The sequence below is a fragment of the Pleurodeles waltl genome, chromosome 11 (assembly GCF_031143425.1).
Source record: "Pleurodeles waltl isolate 20211129_DDA chromosome 11, aPleWal1.hap1.20221129, whole genome shotgun sequence".
Taxonomy (NCBI): Eukaryota; Metazoa; Chordata; class Amphibia; order Caudata; family Salamandridae; genus Pleurodeles; species Pleurodeles waltl.
Window position 1 is genome coordinate 25,880,434 of NC_090450.1, and position 18,746 is coordinate 25,899,179.

General features: G+C 47.3%; 1 protein-coding gene across 1 annotated transcript in view; it reads left to right on the top strand.

Annotated features, from left to right (window-relative positions):
- The first annotated feature begins 7,235 nt into the window (after positions 1-7,235).
- The window catches only part of LOC138265277 (alkaline phosphatase-like), a 56,247-nt gene continuing 44,736 nt past the window's right edge, over positions 7,236-18,746 (top strand). The window contains exon 1 of the mRNA XM_069212878.1: positions 7,236-7,439. Coding sequence (XP_069068979.1) covers positions 7,367-7,439 — 73 coding nt within the window. The 5' untranslated portion in view covers positions 7,236-7,366. The remainder of the gene's footprint in view (positions 7,440-18,746) is intronic.

Sequence of the window (18,746 nt, forward strand, 5' to 3'; positions counted from 1 at the left end):
TTCCCATATGTTTTTTTAATGCACTTCGACCACTGGCTGAGACTTCTGAGAAGTGTACGACCCCCCCCCCTCCCACCACCACATACACACACCACCCGCACCACGAAAGATGTTTCAATTGCTCATGCACTGCAGCTGCTGTATTCCATTATCATTTGGGAAGCGCCTTGACCACTTGACGCACTTCTCAGTGGATGCGTAGTATGGCGCTTCGTGTTGGATGGATGAGTGTGAGATTATAGTGTGCTCTGTAGAGGTGGGAGAGCCGAGCCAAAAGTCTGACTAGCCATTTATAGACCATGCATGAGCTGAGCCCTGAAAATGTTTCTGGGTAAACCATACAACACACCAGGGGAAATATGATAGACTCTTCGGTTTCAGAAAAGTGTATTTCTTTTACATCTGGAAGCTTAGACAGTACTTATAGCACTACACTGAGACGTACTTATAAAAGTGACAGTGCTTTTTAACTTGAACCATCAGTGAACTTTGAGGTAAGACAGTTATCAGGTAAACACTGTATGTGGCCCTGATTGTTATAGAAGAACGATATAGTGTATTAAATAAAACATAATGGGGGTTTGTACAACTGGTAGTCCCAACTCACATATTTGAAACTACTTTCATACTCGATAATAAAGTAAAAGGACTTTTGGTGAAATCAATTATTTGCCTAAAATCACACAATTTAAGAGTGGAAGCCGCAATTTATCCTGGTTTTCTGGTTTCACTTTGTACAAATCAGTAACTAAACAGGTATCTGTTTGTCTTTCCTTTTGTTAAGGCTTTCGTATCACCTTTGTGCATTTTTTGCAGTTTTCACATAGCGCACTCTACCTGAAGTTATTGGAGCACTTGACACGAGCATACATTTTTAGGGTGGGGGTAACACCCCAAACACCTCCCCTGCTCCTAGAGCAATGCCCCTGCTAGTTGGGCATTGAGCCTTGAGCACTGTTGTTACACCAGTAGCATAGTTTAGTATGAAAATAAGTAATGTAAGCAACTTTGGAATCTGTGCAGAGAGTATTTGCTAAAAGATCTGAAAGTTCTTCGCTGGAACACAACACCTTTGACTCCTCCTACACTTGAGATTAAAGGGAATGTTAGACATTAGAAAACTCTGGTTTTTTACACATTCTAATTCTGCATGCACCTCTCATGCCACTATGGTCTGAGTTTTAGTTCGATCAATTTTAAGGTAGTTACCTCCCAACCACTAACGTATAGCCACACTGCTGTTCTGCATGGCTGAAAATCACTGCCAATCCAATAACTTTCAGGTAGACTGGTTAGCTTCCCCAGTGTTTTTTTATTTTATTTTTTATATTTAAATAATCTCACTTCCTGAGGTTGTCACTAGTTTTAATCTTACAAATTACAACTACATAGATGATACCCAGATTCTTCTAAAACAGGATAGTGCTTCGGGCCTAGTGGCCTCTGGACTCCTCTGGTCTCTGCGGGCAGTGATTAATTGAATGCTTCAAAAGCATTTCAAACTTAAACTCTCAAAATGGGGGGCCTTCACTACTATTACGTTCCCCACAGTCTGACCTAAGGAGATTGTAACTCCTTAAATTACCTGCATGGGAATAAAGAATTTGGGTCTGATTATGGACTGCAAACCTTAAATGCAAGTCAACAATGTAACCAAAGCATCTTCTTTGGCAACCTGGGTTCCCATAGGTTCCAGATCTCTTCATCGCTATTACTGTAATGTCATTATTACGTCAACAGGCTACATTAGGCTTACGCAACTCCTTCTCAACAAACTTCAGAGAATCCAAAATGTCGCTGCCGGAGAAGTCCTAAGTCTGAAACTACACAACCATATCCGTCCCGCCCTTAAGGTCGTGCACCGGGTACCAATCCCAAGAAAACGCTTCCCAAGTGCTCTGCATACACAGTTCTGGAATCGTTTTCCATGGTGCAAACTACAACCCCCACCAAGAGGGAGAACATTTGCTCATGAATGGTCTTTCCTCCCCTTCCAAGGTGGGGTGGAGCCCTATCTGTGTACAAACGTGTAGGCGTGCATATCATTCAGGGGTCTCCAGAGGTGGACCTGCCCGCCCAGGGTGGAATCCACATAGTAGATATCCTGGTGGTTTAGTAGGGTCTCCTCTAGGTTTGGGCGCTGTTGTGCTGAGATGGACACTGCACGGAGCTCCTTCGGTGGTCCTAAAAGTGCCTCGAATGGGTTAAGGCTTCTGTCTTTACCAAATAGAATTCACCTGGTGGTTGCTTGTAGTTCACTACAAGGGGGCACCCATAATGTATATACTTCACCAGTGCTCACTAGCAGCAGTATCTAACCCTAAAAATGGTAAGTATCTGCATGTGTAAGTCTGCCTGCACTCACACTCTGTGCAACACCACACGCCTGTGCACAATGTCTGACACAACAGTGAGATTCAGACTTCATGAGTTTCACCCAACAGTTCCTATGCAGGCCTGCCTACGCCCAGGTGCCCTTTAAACCTTTCATGCGAAGAGCATCTAGCAAAGGGAGCACATCAGAGCGCTTCCTAACCTCTTCAGAGGCATGAAGCACTATATAATTGAAACCAATGTGGTAGATACTTCCCAGGAGGCGCTCTGGGCCTCACAAGGAGTAGGAAAGTGCTATACAAATACCAGACGAGTACAGTGGTATACAATGTAACAGCCCAAGTCTGCTGTGGTAGAGACTAGCCATGTTACAGCTTGGCATCCCTTGCTGAGCGGTGGCATTCACAGTTGCCCGCGTGACAGCCTGGCGGCCCATGTTAGCCCTGGCGTCCTAGGATACTGACATTCTAGTGCTCCCCCTAATGAGTACATGAGCAAATGTATATGAATGGAAAACATATAGCACACTATGCACATAATGTATATCCATGTTAGAGCCTGGCATCCCAATCCATATATCCATGTTAGAGCCTGCCATCCCACGCCATGTATTTCCATGTTAGAGCCTGGCATCCCAATCCATATATCCATGTTAGAGCCTGGCATCCCACGCCATGTATATCCATGTTAGAGCCTACCATCCCACGCCATGTATATCCATGTTAGAGCCTGCCATCCCACGCCATGTATATCCATGTTAGAGCCAGCCATCCCACGCCATGTATATCCATGTTAGAGCCTGCCATCCCACGCCATGTATATCCATGTTAGAGCCTGGCATCCCACGCCATGTATATCCATGTTAGAGCCTGGCATCCCACGCCATGTATATCCATGTTAGAGCCTGCCATCCCACGCCATGTATATCCATGTTAGAGCCTGGCATCCCACGCCATGAATATCCATGTTCGAGCCTGGCATCCCAATCCATATATCCATGTTAGAGCCTGCCATCCCACGCCATGTATATCCATGTTAGAGCCTACCATCCCACGCCATGTATATCCATGTTAGAGCCTGCCATCCCACGCCATAGATCCATGTTAGAGCCTGGCATCCCGCGCCATGTATATCCATGTTAAAGCCTGCCATCCCACGCCATGTATATCCATGTGTGAGCCTGGCATCCCACGCCATGTATATCCATGTTAGAGCCTGGCATCCCACGCCATGTATATCCATGTTAGAGCCTGCCATCCCACGCCATATATCCATGTTAAAGCCTGGCATTCAATGTCATGTATAACCATGCTAAAGCCTGCCATCCCTTGCATATCCATGTTAAAGCCTGGCATCCCCTGTATACCCATGTTAAAGCCTAGCATCCCATGCCATGTATAGCCATGTTCAAGCCTAGCATCCAATGCTTTGTATATCCATGTTAAAGCCTGCCATCCCCCCGCCATAGATTCATGTTGGATTCTGCCATCCCAGGCCATGTATATCCATGTTAAAGCCTGGCATTCAATGCCATGTATATCCATGTTAAAGCCTGGCATCCTATGCCATGTAGACCCATGTTAAAGCCTGGTATCCCCCGTATATTCATGTTAAAGCCTGGCATCCAGTGCCAAGAGCTGTGGTGGTCACAGAAGTTCACGACACGGTCTGAGAGCGCATGCCAAGAGATGGTTGGCACATGCGTTCATGTAACAATCTTTATCCTCATGCTGGTTACGTCACTACTAGGCACCTTATACTGAGCTTAGGTGGTCATAAACTGGGTGTAACAGGCTAGCCAATAATGCTGGGCAGGAGGGGTATGGCAGTGACTAATAATGGCCAAGCCGCAGTCTAGGATATAATGCTGAGATATGATGGGAAACGTATACCCATGTCAGCCTGACACAAAATAGTGCACACGAATGTGCGTGTATAAATAACACATCAGGCAGAGTGCCAGTGTTCATGGATGCCCATGTTGCAGCCTGGTACTTCATTCAGAGCTGCGTGCTCAGGGATGCTCGTGTTAAAGGATGGCACTTCAAGCACTTCAAGAAGAGCTGTGGGGCCCATGGATGTCCTTGTTGTAGCCTGACAGTTCATGCTGGGTTGTGTTGTTTACACATGCCCATGTCGCAGCCTGGCACTTCAAACAGACCCGTTCACAGATACCCATGTAGCCGTCCGGCATATCCTGCAGAATAGTGAGGCTCATGGAAATCCATGTTGCAGCCTGGCACTTCATGCAGAGCTGTGGTGATCAGAGATGCCAATGATGCAACCTGGCACTTCAAGCAGAGCTGTGGTGATCAGAGATGCCAATGATGCAACCTGGCACTTCATGCAGAGCTGTGCTGATCAGAGATGTCAATGATGCAACCTGGCACGTCATGCAGAGCTGTGGTGATCAGAGATGCCAATGATGCAACCTGGGACTACAAGCAGAGATGCCAATGGTGCAACCTGGCACTTCAGGCAGAGCTGTGGTGATCAGAGATGCCAATGATGCAACCTGGCACTTCATGTAGAGTTGTGATGATCACAGATGCCCATGTTGCAGCCTAGCACTTCATCCATAATTGTAGTGTTCACAGATGCCCATGTTGCAGCCTGGCACTTCAAGCAGAGTTGTGATGATCACAGATGCCCATGTTGCAGCCTAGCACTTCATCCATATTTGTAGTGTTTACAGATGCCCATGTTGCAGCCTGGCAGTTTAAGCAGAGGCGTGGGACCCACGGTTGTCCTTTTTGTAGTACAACACTTCACGCAGACGTGATGTTCGTAGATGCACAAGTTGCAGCCTGGCACTTCAGGGAGATTTGTAGTGTTAACAGATGCCCATGTGGCAGCCTGCCACTTCAAGCAAAGCTCTTGTGTTCAGAGGTGCCAATGTTGAGCCTGGCACGTCATGCTGAGCTGTGAGGCTCACAGATGCCCCTGGTGTGGCCTGGCACCTCATGCAGAGCTGTGGTGCTCACAAATGCCCTGTTGCTGCCTGGCACTGTATGCAGAGCTGTGGTGCTCACAAATGCCCTGTTGCTGCCTGGCACTTTATACAGAGCTGTGGTGCTCACAGATGCCCTGTTACTGCCTGGCACTTCATGCAGAGCTGTGGTGCTCACAGATGCCCTGTTACTGCCTGGCACTTCATGTAGAGCTGTGGGGCTCACAGATGCCCATGGTGTGGTCTGGCATTTCATGCAGAGCTGTGGGGCTCACAGATGCCCTGTTGCTGCTTGGCACTACATGCAGCGCTCTGGTGTTAACAGATGCCCATTTTGCTGCTTGGCACTACATGAGTGCTCTGGTGTTCACAGATGCCCTGTTGCTGCCTGGCACTTAGTGCAGCGCTGTAGTGTTCATAGATGTCTTGTTGCTGCCTGGCACCACATGAGCGCTCTGGTGCTCACAGATGCCCTGTCGCTGCCTGGCACTTCATGCAGAGCTGTGGTGCTCACAGATGCCCTGTTACTGCCTGGCACTTCATGCAGAGCAGCGGGGCTCACAGATGCCCATGGTGTTGTCTGGCACTTCATGCAGAGCTGTGGGGCTTACAGATGCCATGTTGCTGCCTGGCACTACATGCAGCGCTCTGGTGCTCACAGATGCCCCTGTTGTGGTCTGGCACTACATGCAGCGCTCTGGTGCTCACAGATGCCCTGTTGCTGCCTGGCACTACATGCAGTGCTGTGGTGTTCACAGATGCCCATGTTGCTGCTTGGCACTACATGAGCGCTCTGGTGTTCACAGATGCCCATGTTGCTGCCTGGCACTACATGAGCGCTCTGGTGCTCACAGATGCCCCTGTTGGTGCCTGGCACTACATGAGCGCTCTGGTGTTCACAGATGTCCTGTTGCTGCCTGGCACTACATGAGCGCTCTGGTGTTCACAGAGGCCCTGTTGCTGCCTGGCACTACATGAGCGCTCTGGTGTTCACAGATGCCCTGCTGCTGCCTGGCACTACGTGAGCGCTCTGGTGTTCACAGATGCCTTGTTGCAGCCTGGCACTTCATGCAGAGCTGTGGGGCTCACAGATACCCTGTTGCTGCTTGGCACTACATGCAGCGCTCTGGTGTTAACAGATGCCCATGTTGCTGCTTGGCACTACATGAGCGCTCTGGTGCTCACAGATGCCCTGTTGCTGCTTGGCACTACATACAGCGCTCTGGTGCTCACAGATGCCCATGTTACTGCCTGGCACTCCATGCAGCGCTGTGGGGCTCACAGATGCCCATGTTGCTGCCTGGCACTGCATGAGCGCTCTGGTGTTCACAGATGCCCTGTTGCTGCTTGGCACTACATGCAGCGCTCTGGTGTTCATAGAGGCCCGTGTTGCTGCTTGGCACTACATGCAGAGCTGTGGTGTTCACAGATGCCCTGTTGCTGCCTGGCACTACATGCAGCGCTCTGGTGTTCACAGATGCCCATGTTGCTGCTTGGCACTACATGCAGCGCTCTGGTGCTCACAGATGCCCTGTTGCTACCAGGCACTACATGCAGAGCTGTGGTGTTCACAGATGCCCCTGTTGTGGCCTGGCACTACATGGAGCGCTCTGGTGTTCACAGATGCCCATGTTGCTGCCTGGCACTACATGAGCGCTCTGGTGTTAACAGATGCCCTGTTGCTGCCTGGCACTTCATGCAGCACTGTGGTCAGAGATGCCCATGTTGCTGCTTGGCACTACATGAGCGCTCTGGTGTTCACAGATGCCCTATTGCTGCCTGGCACTTCATGCAGCGCCGTGGGGCTCACGGATACCCACTCCATCACCCCAGAGCTGCTGGGCCCCCGTGGGCCGTGGACAGGCAGAGACTTGCCTGCCACACACGGCGCAGCGCAGAGAGCGAAGACAGGCGCCCATTTACCTGTCCTACCTCACCCGTGACCCCTCCCACAAACAGGGCATCTGTCACCACCCCACCTTCACGGGGAAGGAGGAATGTAAGAGCCGCTAGCATCGGGGCCGTTCCTGCATCCGAGGGAGAGAAGGCGCAGAGACCTCACCGTGCCAGGCCAGCGCCAACATGACGCTCCTTCCGCTTCTCGCCGCTGCAGCTTGCCTCTCCCTCTGTGCTCGGCCCTCCTCGGCATGGTTCGGTAAGGGCAAGGACGAATTATTAAACTGTTACTCTCAACTTCCCGCGCCTGGCCCCGCAGGAACAGGCAAACTGTACCCCAAACTCTCAGCTGCGACCGGACCCTTGGCAGTCTCAGTCCGGCACTAGTGCTTAATGCACAATGGTCATCGGGCATATTATTTTTCTTGATGCAGAAAATTGCAAACTATATTTGCGCTCTGCATGCATTTCTAAAGTTGTTGAATCTCCCAGACTTCTGTGTGAGGGAGGTGGCCGACTTCTGCGTAATTCTGCGGAGAGACAGACCCTTCCTACCTGCAGAGTTCTTTCTTTTAGTTAGTGCCGAGCTCCAGGGATGGAAAGCGCCTCCCGCTCGCAGATTCCAAAGCTAGGCGCATGTTGGTTCTTGCCAGGAAGCTCATAAAACCCGTGGGAAGAGCTGTGCCCCAGGCGTTGCCCCAGGGGGTGCTGGGTAGTGTGGGCGATGGAGCTGTGCGCAAGGGAACACTCGTTGTGTATCCAGGGGTTGTGTATCCAGGGGCTTTGCGTCATGCACCTTTATCGGGGCGCAGGGTGACCCTAAGCACATGGGGACTCGGTAATGTCCAAAAGGGCCAGGGTGTGGGTGTTGGATGGTGACAGGCTCGAAAGTTCATCCCGTACTGTTTTCTCTGTGCATTCTGGGACATGTAGTATTTACCATTACAAATTCCGAACACTGAAGCCAGGATAGGCTGAGAAAGCAATCGAGACACCCAAGTCGGATGTGGGAGAACTGGGGACCACTAAAGGCATTTTCCTAAAGTATTTGAGTGATTTGGTTATTTTTAGCTAGGCACTAAGATATTTGCAGGTAGAGCCCATATTTTAAAATGACCTGTTTAGCAGCAACGCCGAAGTTTGCACACCAGCAGACCACTAAACATACATGTGCCAGTGAATCCTGACCAGCACACGTACACACATACTTTTACAGGCTCATACATTTCTACACATGGCACTTAAAATGTACATAACAAAAACACACACAGGTACCAATGTTTATATACTGACAACATTCAGAAACTCATGCAAGTAAACCGAATGATGTGTAAGTACCCACGCAGCTGTGGGACCCACATACACAAACGATGCACATACAGGCACCCATGCACCGAGGCAGATGAGAACTGAGACAGGCAACACACATATGAACAGACTGCGCGCGCCCTAAGTGCACACGGGCTGTAGAAAGGACAGGGGGTGGATGGATCGACCGAAGGACGGGTGGGTGTTTGGTTAACAACTGCTGTGGAACGTTTCACTTCATGCCCACCTACAAATTGGCCCCAATTCAGAGGAAATCTTATTCAAGATCATGGTGTGTACATCGTTTTGTGCTATTGCCCATTCTATCTTTGGCCTCTTGGAGAAATTACTTCTGTTGACTGATGGAATAATTCAGCCTCTACACTTCCAGTTCTTGTTGTCATTGGACTAATTGTCTTGGGTAACAATGCAGCGCTCTCTGCATGGCTAATCAATCAATCAATAATTTGTTAAGTGTGCTACTCACCCGGTAGGGTCTCAAGGCGCTGGGGGGGGGGCTACTTCTCGAACAGCCATGTTTCATGTTTTGAGGCGCTTTCTGAAGGCTAGGAGGTCCTGGGTCTTGCGTAGGTTGGTGGGGAGGGAGTTCATTCTGTCATTTTCAGCATTGCACCTCAGTACGTGCATCTGTTTACTATTGATAATTACCACAGATACCTGTCCACGGTCATGTAAAGTCCACGTCATTTATGCAGTTGGACCGAGCCCAGGCCACATCCTCCGTGCTCCCCAGTGCGCTGTTCAGGTCGATGTACAACCGTTAGTGGTACTTATTGACTAAGGAGTCAATCATCCATCCAGTCCCCTGCCTACTTTTGTCTTTTTATAACTTTTGTCCTACATTTCCTATGAAAAAAATCAAAACTAAGGTGGTCATTATAAACATTGGCGGTCCGGACTGCCATGCCGGCGGTGGAAGAAATTACCGCCACCGTCATGGGAGTCCGGACCACCATATAATGTTCATGGCGTGACCGCCACAGGCGGAACTCTTCTACCGCCGCCAGGCAGCCTGACGATGGCGGAGCTCCTTATCCGACAGGGCAGCACTGCCCACTGGATTAAGAACTTGTGTCCACGAGCCTTTCCCCGGCGGTGTCCCCTGCCAGGAAAAGGCTGACTTAATGGGGGCCCCTGCACTGCCCATGCACTTGGCATGGGCAGTGCGGGGGGCCCCCTTGCCAGCCCCGTCGTGCATGTCAGATATGTGCGACGGGTGCTGCTGCACCCGCCACACTGCGACATTGACCCGTCAGCAATATCCAGGCCCAGCATTCCGCTGGGCCGGTGGGCGGAAACACTATTTCCGCCCGCCGGCCCAGGAGAATGTTCTTTATTGGGCCGGCGGGGTCTTCAGCGGGTTGGCGGTCTGTGTGTAGACCGCCAGCATGAACACAGTGGTAAATCCCGCCGTGTTCATAATGAGGGCCTAAGTACCAGAATGTAAAGAATGCAACTATACTGGGGAAACTGCTCACACATGACACTAAACTGTTTCGCAAGGTGTCTGAATTGAATAGTGAACACGCAGAAGCAAGTTGACAACTAATTCATTTAATAATTTCTCATGTTAAGTTGTGCACTCGGGGATTAAGTCATTTGGGGCCTGATGTACAAAGACCTATTTGCAACCAGTGGTGCAGTTTTGTACAGGGGCTGTTTTGGGACCGGGTATGCCATTTGACCTAAGTGTTATAGGTTCCATAACAAACTGCTATCTGGAATAGGTCACAAAACAACCTGCTCAGTAAGTATATAAAAGGTCACAAGTTATGACCCTTTGTGAATGGCTGCAGTTGGAGTGTCAGTGAGCTGCAAGGGGCAGCAGCCCACCATCCCTGCATTTCCTTTCCTAAACAGGAAACTTTATTCATTTTTTTAAAAGCAGGTCAGGCCCATTAAAGGGACGGGTGCTGAGTTTAACAAAACGTTTCTAGTTTTGGAGCATCTCTCTGCTGGATTCTGCAAAATCTGCCCAAGTTGCTTTCCCTTTATAAATCCAATACCACCCCCTTTGAGATGTTGGTATGTGATCAATGGTTTCTGACTGCAGTTGCTGTTGCAAAGCATTGAAATATTAATTTGTGACATCCAAGTATTAAGGGGACACCCTTTTAACATCATTCAGAGCCTCCCCTGGTAGAAGCAGTTGGAGACTGCTGGTTGAATACTGGAATTAAATGAGAAAATAAGGAGATTAGAATGTTACATTTCCATTGTAATTCCTCATTTCTAAGGGGACCCTCGGGTTCTGTTTTTAAATCAGCCTATAGTGCGCGCATCCCGGATGTATCAGAAATGTGACCAGAGTACATGGACTAGGCTCCAACCTTTTTGACCAATGGACCTTTCCTTGGTTGTTTGAGACCCTGGCTCATGTTTACTAAAGTTTGTGCAACACAATTTAAGACTTGAAGGTAAATTGATGCATCTTTTGTATCCAATGACAGCCACCTCAAAACTTTAGTAACCAAGTGACTTTTGAATCCACAAAAGTGCATCACTTTGAGCAGGTGATGTCGGTTCTTTAAAAAGCAGTACCTCGCCACAAAAGTTGATGATCGACACAGAACTTGACATAAATTTGCACCTCTTCTGTTATTTCACTTCAGTACAGTGCTTAGTCTTTTGAAGCACTTTTACAATTTTTAATCAACCTGGTTTGGCATTTAAAGGATCTGAGGCACGAGGAGTTAGCCTGGTACCCAGGATCACAACATTTGTCCATGGTCCCTGATGCTCTAGTCTCTCGGTTACTGTGTTTGAAAATTCACTCACTGGACCACATTTTCTAAAAATACTATACTACAAAAATGAAATGCTTTTGTTAAAATAAAAAAGGGAATAGAACGATGCACCCGTAGTGCAATAAAGATGAGGGAGTCAGTGGAAAAATCAGGAAATTATTCCACTTTATGGGAGAATTAGTTTGATGTGCTTTTGGTGGTATCTTACCAGAGGATTGTAGAAGGGATGGCTGCTTTGGGGAGGGCCCAGTGGTGTAGCTATGATGCACTGGTTCCCTATTCAAGAAAGGGGCTTCCTTGCTTCCAGTTGGGTAGTAAAAGGCAGCAATAATTGGGGGTGCTTAGGCCCCTAGCCAGTCTCGGCCCCCCTACACCAATGATACCTTCGCCCATGGAAACAGTAGTTGTGTAAGTGACGGAGGTCATGTTATGGGCAGAGGATGGTGGAAGAGACTGAGATCATAGGAGCAGCGTTGTTGGATGGTGGGAGCTGTAGACAAGTGCTAGGTTTTGGGAGGGATTTGTCAGGGATGGAGATTGTATAAGTGATGGAGGTCGTAAGGAGTGTGGAAAGATGGGGTCTGGAGAAAGGTAGGGTTTTTTGCAAGGGACAGGTGTGTGTGTGTCTAAGGGCTGTGGGATGTGGAAGAGGGAGAAAGTTATGGCTTCACCAGGGTTTGTGAAGGAGTAGGGATGTGGAAGATGTGAGAGGTCTGGACGGAGGTTTTATTTAAATATAAGGCTTGTGGAAGACAAGGTAGAAAATAGTTTATCAGTAAGTATGTGCTATTTGCATATTATGAACCTAGCCAAAAGAAGCTTAACACTGTCCAAGGTCAAAGGCAAGGACACAGTCAAGTGATTGGAGAAGTAGTTGGTTTGTGGACACAATCATGATGTATTCTTTAAATTTAAAGGTGTCTCCAACTCTTGACTATGAACAGGGTCGGTGAGGGAGGCGGGCGGGGCCTCTAATGGTTACAGGGATTTTGTTCCAGATCCTGGGTGCATAGGTGGAAAAGGCCTGTTGCATTTTGTTTACCCTTCTTTCCTTCCAGTCTGACAGTGTCTTAGCTTCCAGTGTACTGAGAGCCACCAGATAGTGAGCTTGTCTGCCAGGTGCAGGTGGTGATGGCTTTGTAAGCAATGCATCGTTTTTGAAGATGGTTAAGGCCAGTAAAGGGGGACAGTGATGCTCCTTCAGAATGTTGGTGATGTGACATTTTAATATTTTACTCTGACAAAACTGCTCTTCTCTGTATGAAATAATAGCACTTTATTGGATACGCTTCTGCCAGTGCCCCGAATAAATAAAAAAATCTTTGTCAAACTATTTGACTGATATTGGTAGTGCATAAGACCTGCCTCTGCAACATAATGCAAAGGAAGCATCCCCTGTGTACTATGGGTTGTGATGGTGCCACATATGACCATTGAGACTTCAATGAGACGTTCCTTCATTTGCATGGGGGTGACCCCCCCCATACAAATACGGAACATTGCCATCTGTGCCGGCAGCGTATGATAGATGCAGGTGCAGAGGCAAAGAAGCTGTCAGGGATGCACTGAATGTTCGATGAGATGGTGCACCTGCCCCTGAAGATGCCACCTGGAAGTGGCGAAAGGAATACTGTGCTCTCTCAAACTTCCCACATTAACTCGCTGCAGCGGCCTCCAGTGGGATCCCTGCTCTCGTTCCCCCTTGAAGTGTAGGCTGGGTTACCACCTGCACAAAGCAAGGCAGGTTCAAAAAGCTGGTCTGCCTTCCACGATATCTCCAATTCCAAGGCAGGTGCCATTTCGGGTTTACGCGGGGGATAGCACATTCATTGTGATAGGGTGCCCTGACCCAATCAGCGACAGGCGTGCCCTTGTGAAGGTGCTCCGCGGCGCAGGGCTGGGTGCCTTGTCTGTGCTATGGGTCCAGGTGTGCGCTTGTTGCCCAGGTAGGCAGATCTTGGCTTATAAACGCCTTCTTTTTACTGTTGGAAACGTTTGGTCGAATGTCATGATTAGGGCCAGACTTTTTTAGTCGCCCTAATTGTGAATTAATCAATCTTAGCCCACAATTCTCTCTGTAGCAAATTTCTATAATTTTGTCGAAAATAGTAAAAACATCCATAAATGGAAAAAAGAACAGTTAAACATAATAGGCCGAAACCAAATTTCCCTCACAAATATGTGCCGTACTCAAAAATCAGTTAATAAATGTTCCTTGTTTCCTTTCTGGTGCATTAGCACATTTTCGCAAGACTTTTTTTTTCTTCCCTCTGGAGCACCTGCACAAACAAGCATTGGCAAAGCCAATAGGTCTCGTCTATGCAAAAGCTGTTGGCTTTGGCAATGTCAGAATGGCTAAACCTTGCATGGGGTAGATTGGAGTGGGGTGGATTGGAGTAGAGTGGAATGGGGTAGATTGGAGTTGTGTGGAGTGAGGTAGATTGGGGTAGTATGAAGTGGGGTAGATTGGTTTAAAGTAGTGGGGTAGTGTGGAGTGGGGAAGAGTGGGGTAGATTGTAGTGGGGTGGATGGGGTAGATTGGGGTGGATTGTAGTGGGGTAGAGTGAGACAAGTGTAGATTGTAGTGGGTAAATTGGGGTGAGGTAGATTGGGCTCGGGCAGATTGGAGTGGGGTAGATTGTAGTGTAGTGAGGTGGGATAGATTGGTGTGGGGTGGGGTAGGTTGGAGTGGAGTGGTCTAGATTTGGTGGATTGGGTATATAGGGGTAGATTTGGGTGGAATGTGGTAGATAGGAGTTGGGTAGGTTGGGGTAGAGTGAAGTGAGGTATATTGGGGTAGGTTGGGGAAGGATGGATTGGGTTGGATTGCAGGAGAGTGGAGTGAGGTGGGACGGAGTGGGCCAGATTGGACTGGAGAGGGGTACTTGGAGTAGGGGAGGTTGGGTGGATTTGAGTACGGTAGCTTGGAATGGAGTGGGATATGTTGGAGTGGAATGATGTAGATTGGACTGGAGTGGGGTACTTGTAGTGCGGTAGATTGGGTGGATTAGAGTAGGGTGTATAGGAATGGAGTGGGATAGAGTGGAGTGGAGGTAGACTGGGGTAGAGTGGCGTGGGGTAGACTAGGGTAGATTGTAGTGGTGTAGATTGGACTGGAGTGGGGTACTTGTAGTGGGGCAGATTGGGTGGATTAGAGTAGGGTGTACAGGAATGGAGTGGGTTAGAGTGGGGGTAGACTGGTGTAGAGTGGCGTGGGGGTACACTTGGGTAGATTTTAGTGGGGTAGTGTGGAGTAAGGTAGAGTGAAGAGCATTAGTTTGAGGTAGATTGGAGGGGAGAGGGTTAGATTGACGTAGAGTGTGGTAGACTGGAGTGGGATAGATTGGAGTGAAGTGGGGTACAATGGAGTGTGGTAGATTGGGTTGATTGGAGTAGGGTAGAGTGAAATGGGGTAGATTTCGACAGACTGAGTGGATTGAAGTAGTGTAGATTGGAGTGTGGGAGATTGGGTTAGAGTGGAATAGAGTGGAGTGGGGGAAATTGGGGTAGAGTGGAGTAGGGTGGATTAGAGTACAGTGGGGTAGAATGGAGTGAGTAGAGTGGAGGTAGATTTGGGTGGAGTGGGGTACATTGGAGTGGAGTAGATTGGGTGGCTTAGACTATTGTAAATTGGAATGGTAGAGTGGCGTATATTGGAGTGGAGTCGGGTAGATTGGGTTGGGGCAGATTGGAGTCAAGTGTGGTAGAATTGAGGGGGGTAGAATGGGGTTTAGTGTGGAGTGGCGAGCCATGTCATAGTGTCTAGTAGAGTGGCATGGCCTTGTGTGGCATGGCATAGAGTGGAGTGGAGCAGAGTGTTGTAGAGAGGAGTTGTGGAAAGTGAGGTGGTGTAGTGTGGAGTATGCATGGTGCGGTAGTGCACTGCCATAACAGAAAACACATTTCCATTTGAAAATGGCCATTACATTTGCACAGACACACAGTTTTACTGCGCACCAGTGATGTGTGGAAATGTCATCACCAAGTTTATTGGTTTGCTTTGATCGTATTAAAATATTTGTTTCCACCACACTTCAGAATTACAAAAAATGTTTAATTTCTACTGTTCTCATTGTGATGTATTCTGACATATCAGCATTGTTCAGTTTTGTAGTGTGCTTTAAGAGATAACATCCTTCAGCCTGTCCTATTGCATATGTACTCACTAAGCAGGATGGATTGTCACTTAAATTCTTTCACTTTGAAGTCCACGAAAGAAAAGTAAACACCAAGTTCCCTCGGAATACAAAGCCTGACATTTGACCTGTCTTTGAATGCACAGCAAATGAGACAAGATCAGATCAAGATTTAAAGGCCAGTTTAGAGATAATGAGTACTTACCGGAGAGACAAAGTCAAGCTGGACAGCCTAAAACAACAAGCAAATGACAGACCCAGCTAGGAAAGATGCACTCTGTAGAATGGATCAACAAAAAGAAAAAAAATAGGTCCCAAAAGTGCTAGCAGAGTAGGGACACGGGTATTTGGGCCATGCTCTAGGGTAGGGTCACATGCAAGGAGAGAGAAGTGGTGACTGCAGAACTGACCAGCAGGAAGCAAGCAACTGAGAGTGACTTTGAAGCCCACCAATGGTAAGTAATGGGAGGGCTCCAAGCCCACTAACAGTAAACAAGATGTCTCGAAGAGGAGGCGCATGGCTGTTTACGCAAGACCTAAAAAGAAGAAGAGATTCCAACTTCCAGCATCTGGCGGAGTTGTGCTCAGTTGAACCCCCATTCTCTGAAGATCCAGCCAATCAGTGCACAGAGATCTGTTTTCTCACAAAACAGCCTTCGCAGACATTTAGATGCCCCGTGCTCCTCTCTCTCCAGAAGTGACTTGGTTAAGGTCGTGCCACCTCCCACTGTACTCAACAACCAGCTAATCTGGGCAAGGAGAGTTTTCTCCCCTCAAAAGTCCCCACATGAAAAGGTAAGGCGCGCCCTTTCCTTCAGCCTCCAGGAAGCACCGGAACCGCCAGCATCTGTGTGGGTGAGGTCATTTGACCTCTTACCGCAAAGGGCCGCTGAGGTCAAGCAGCTTCCTGTTTGCTTCTGCTAGGACTTGGAAACGGATAGGGACCAGAGCACCTGCTTCTCTGATACCAGTTAAGGTACCTACACATGTCTGCTTCCTCCCTTCCCCATGTAGTCATCATACGTGCACGCGAACTGCATAGTCACACACACATCTCTACAACAAACATCAGCACCTCGTTCACACCCCAAAGCCTCCTCATCTGCACTCGCACCTAAGGCGCTCAGAAAGCGTTACACCCCATGCGAGTTAACGTACACACCATAGTTCAACAGGCCAGACATCGCAGACGGTTTTGCCACACGTCAGCTAGATGCACTGCTCATCACTGAAACATGGCTCACACATTCTAGATGTCCTCGCCACCACTGTTGATGATGCCCAAGTGTCGGCTGCACATACCAATGCGAAGGTGGCATCGCCATCATCCACAAGTCTTCCTGTCCATGTACACTCCAGAAGCCACCAGCCTTATTTTATATCCCACTGACGACTTTCTCACCCGCTCGCTTACTTCCTTACAGGCTAAAACTTTCACTCCCCCCCAATGGTTTTACCTTTACCTTTTAGAACCAAGCATAACCTGGCACATTTACCAGCCTCTTTGTTACAAACATATTTATTCATGAAAGGTCAAGAACATGTTGATATCCTAGATAATATGGATTTCCAGATCGTAATCTTATATTTTACCACATGTAAATTATTTCTTATTAATATGTTAAAATCAATATATAGATATATATATATTTTTAAAACAGTTTGCAAAGCAAGCCTATAAATCACCTCACTGAAAGTTGTGGAAGTGCTGATTACCAGGGACATTTGGATTTTTTCATTTTTATTTTAGCTCCGATCAACTCTCTAATGTCCTTATTGGAGTAGTCTGAAAAATCAAGCTGAAAGGTTTGCAAATCCACATTTTCCCTTCTCAAAGGCTAACGTAATTTCTTGTAACCAATTCTTGCACTCTTGAAGTGCTTGATATATAGGATAAAATACCTCGGCTATACAGTATCATGAGTTTAGTAGTCATAGCCATATGGGGGAATGAGACTGAAATCCTAGTTCTGTTTAAAAGCATCGGGACTCTGAGGTGACTTGCAATATCATTTTTATGGTCAGTGGGTGATTTTTATTCCTTATAATACTTAACCACACCATAATTCTTCCCACAAACTGCGTAAATTCTTCATCTTCCATTTGAAAGATATAGCATGGTTGCACACCTGAAGAATAAAAGCATAATATATAGTGCAAAATTAAACACACTAAAAAGCAGTCAATTGTCTTTTGCAAAAAGATATACCACTTCTTTTATTGTAAAATAAATTGAAAAATGTTGCAGCTCAGAATATGTTGAAACATGCTTAGTTTTTCTTGCAATAACCCATATTGCGGAAAAATTAAACATGGTGCTTTAAATATCTTTTTTTAGTTAATTACTCTTCATTTAAATGTAAATACAGACCAGAAGAACAAAAAGCCAGTTCATGTTGTTGTTTTTAAACTGCAGCTGCATTGATGCTGTGTGAGCTGCCTTTCACCTGGGCTGCTGGCTGCGGCAGCGGTCGTTATGATGCCAGAACTCAGCTGTAATAGCTTGTTACAGTTGAGCAGCTACATCGTTTCGTTTTTGCAGGTGAATGAAGATGTTACAATTCAACTGAAATATTTAAGATAAAGTACATCCTGTCCGATATTCAAGGCCACTGAAATTATATGGCAGGGGAGCACCACGTTAATCTATGGGGTTGACTAAATTATGAAGGAAGAAAAGGCAAATTATATGGCATAGCGATACCCACGATTGAGACTGTGCTTTTTGGCACTATTTAGAACTCCAACTTTAACAATTCATATCTATTGTTCCCTTTACAGTAGTTTTCTCTTTTTGGTGGCATTTTATTTATTAAAATATCCTGTATTGTTCTAAATGTGTTTGGGATTTTTCTTGGATTGTGTTTTCACTTTATTACTGTTTGAGTACTGCATAAATACTTTACACAATGCCTCCAAGCTAAGCCTTCCTGCTGGGTGCCATAGCTACCAGGGTGTTGAGCACAGATTTATGTAGTGACTTTGGTGAGTCAAGCTGGCATGGATTGTGATTATTTGAATTGGGTTCTCACCTCCCCAGGCAATACTCCATTGTTTGCAGTCGAGCACAGAGTTGTTTCTCTAGTCAATGATCAGTTTAGATGCTATTGCTGACACTAAGAATGTTAGGGAGGTGGGTCAGCCATCCTGCATTGTGCACAAAAACACCGCTGCTACAAATTATACTCTAAAGCTGGGGGTGATGGTGTTCAAGTTCAGAACCCCCTTGCTCCGTTGATGTCTCCATGTCATCTATGGTAAGAGTAGAGTATCTATCACATTTATTATCCTCACTGGACAGACGCATGTCAACACAAATTCTTGCCTTACCCTGTGTTTGGCCAGCTGCAATTG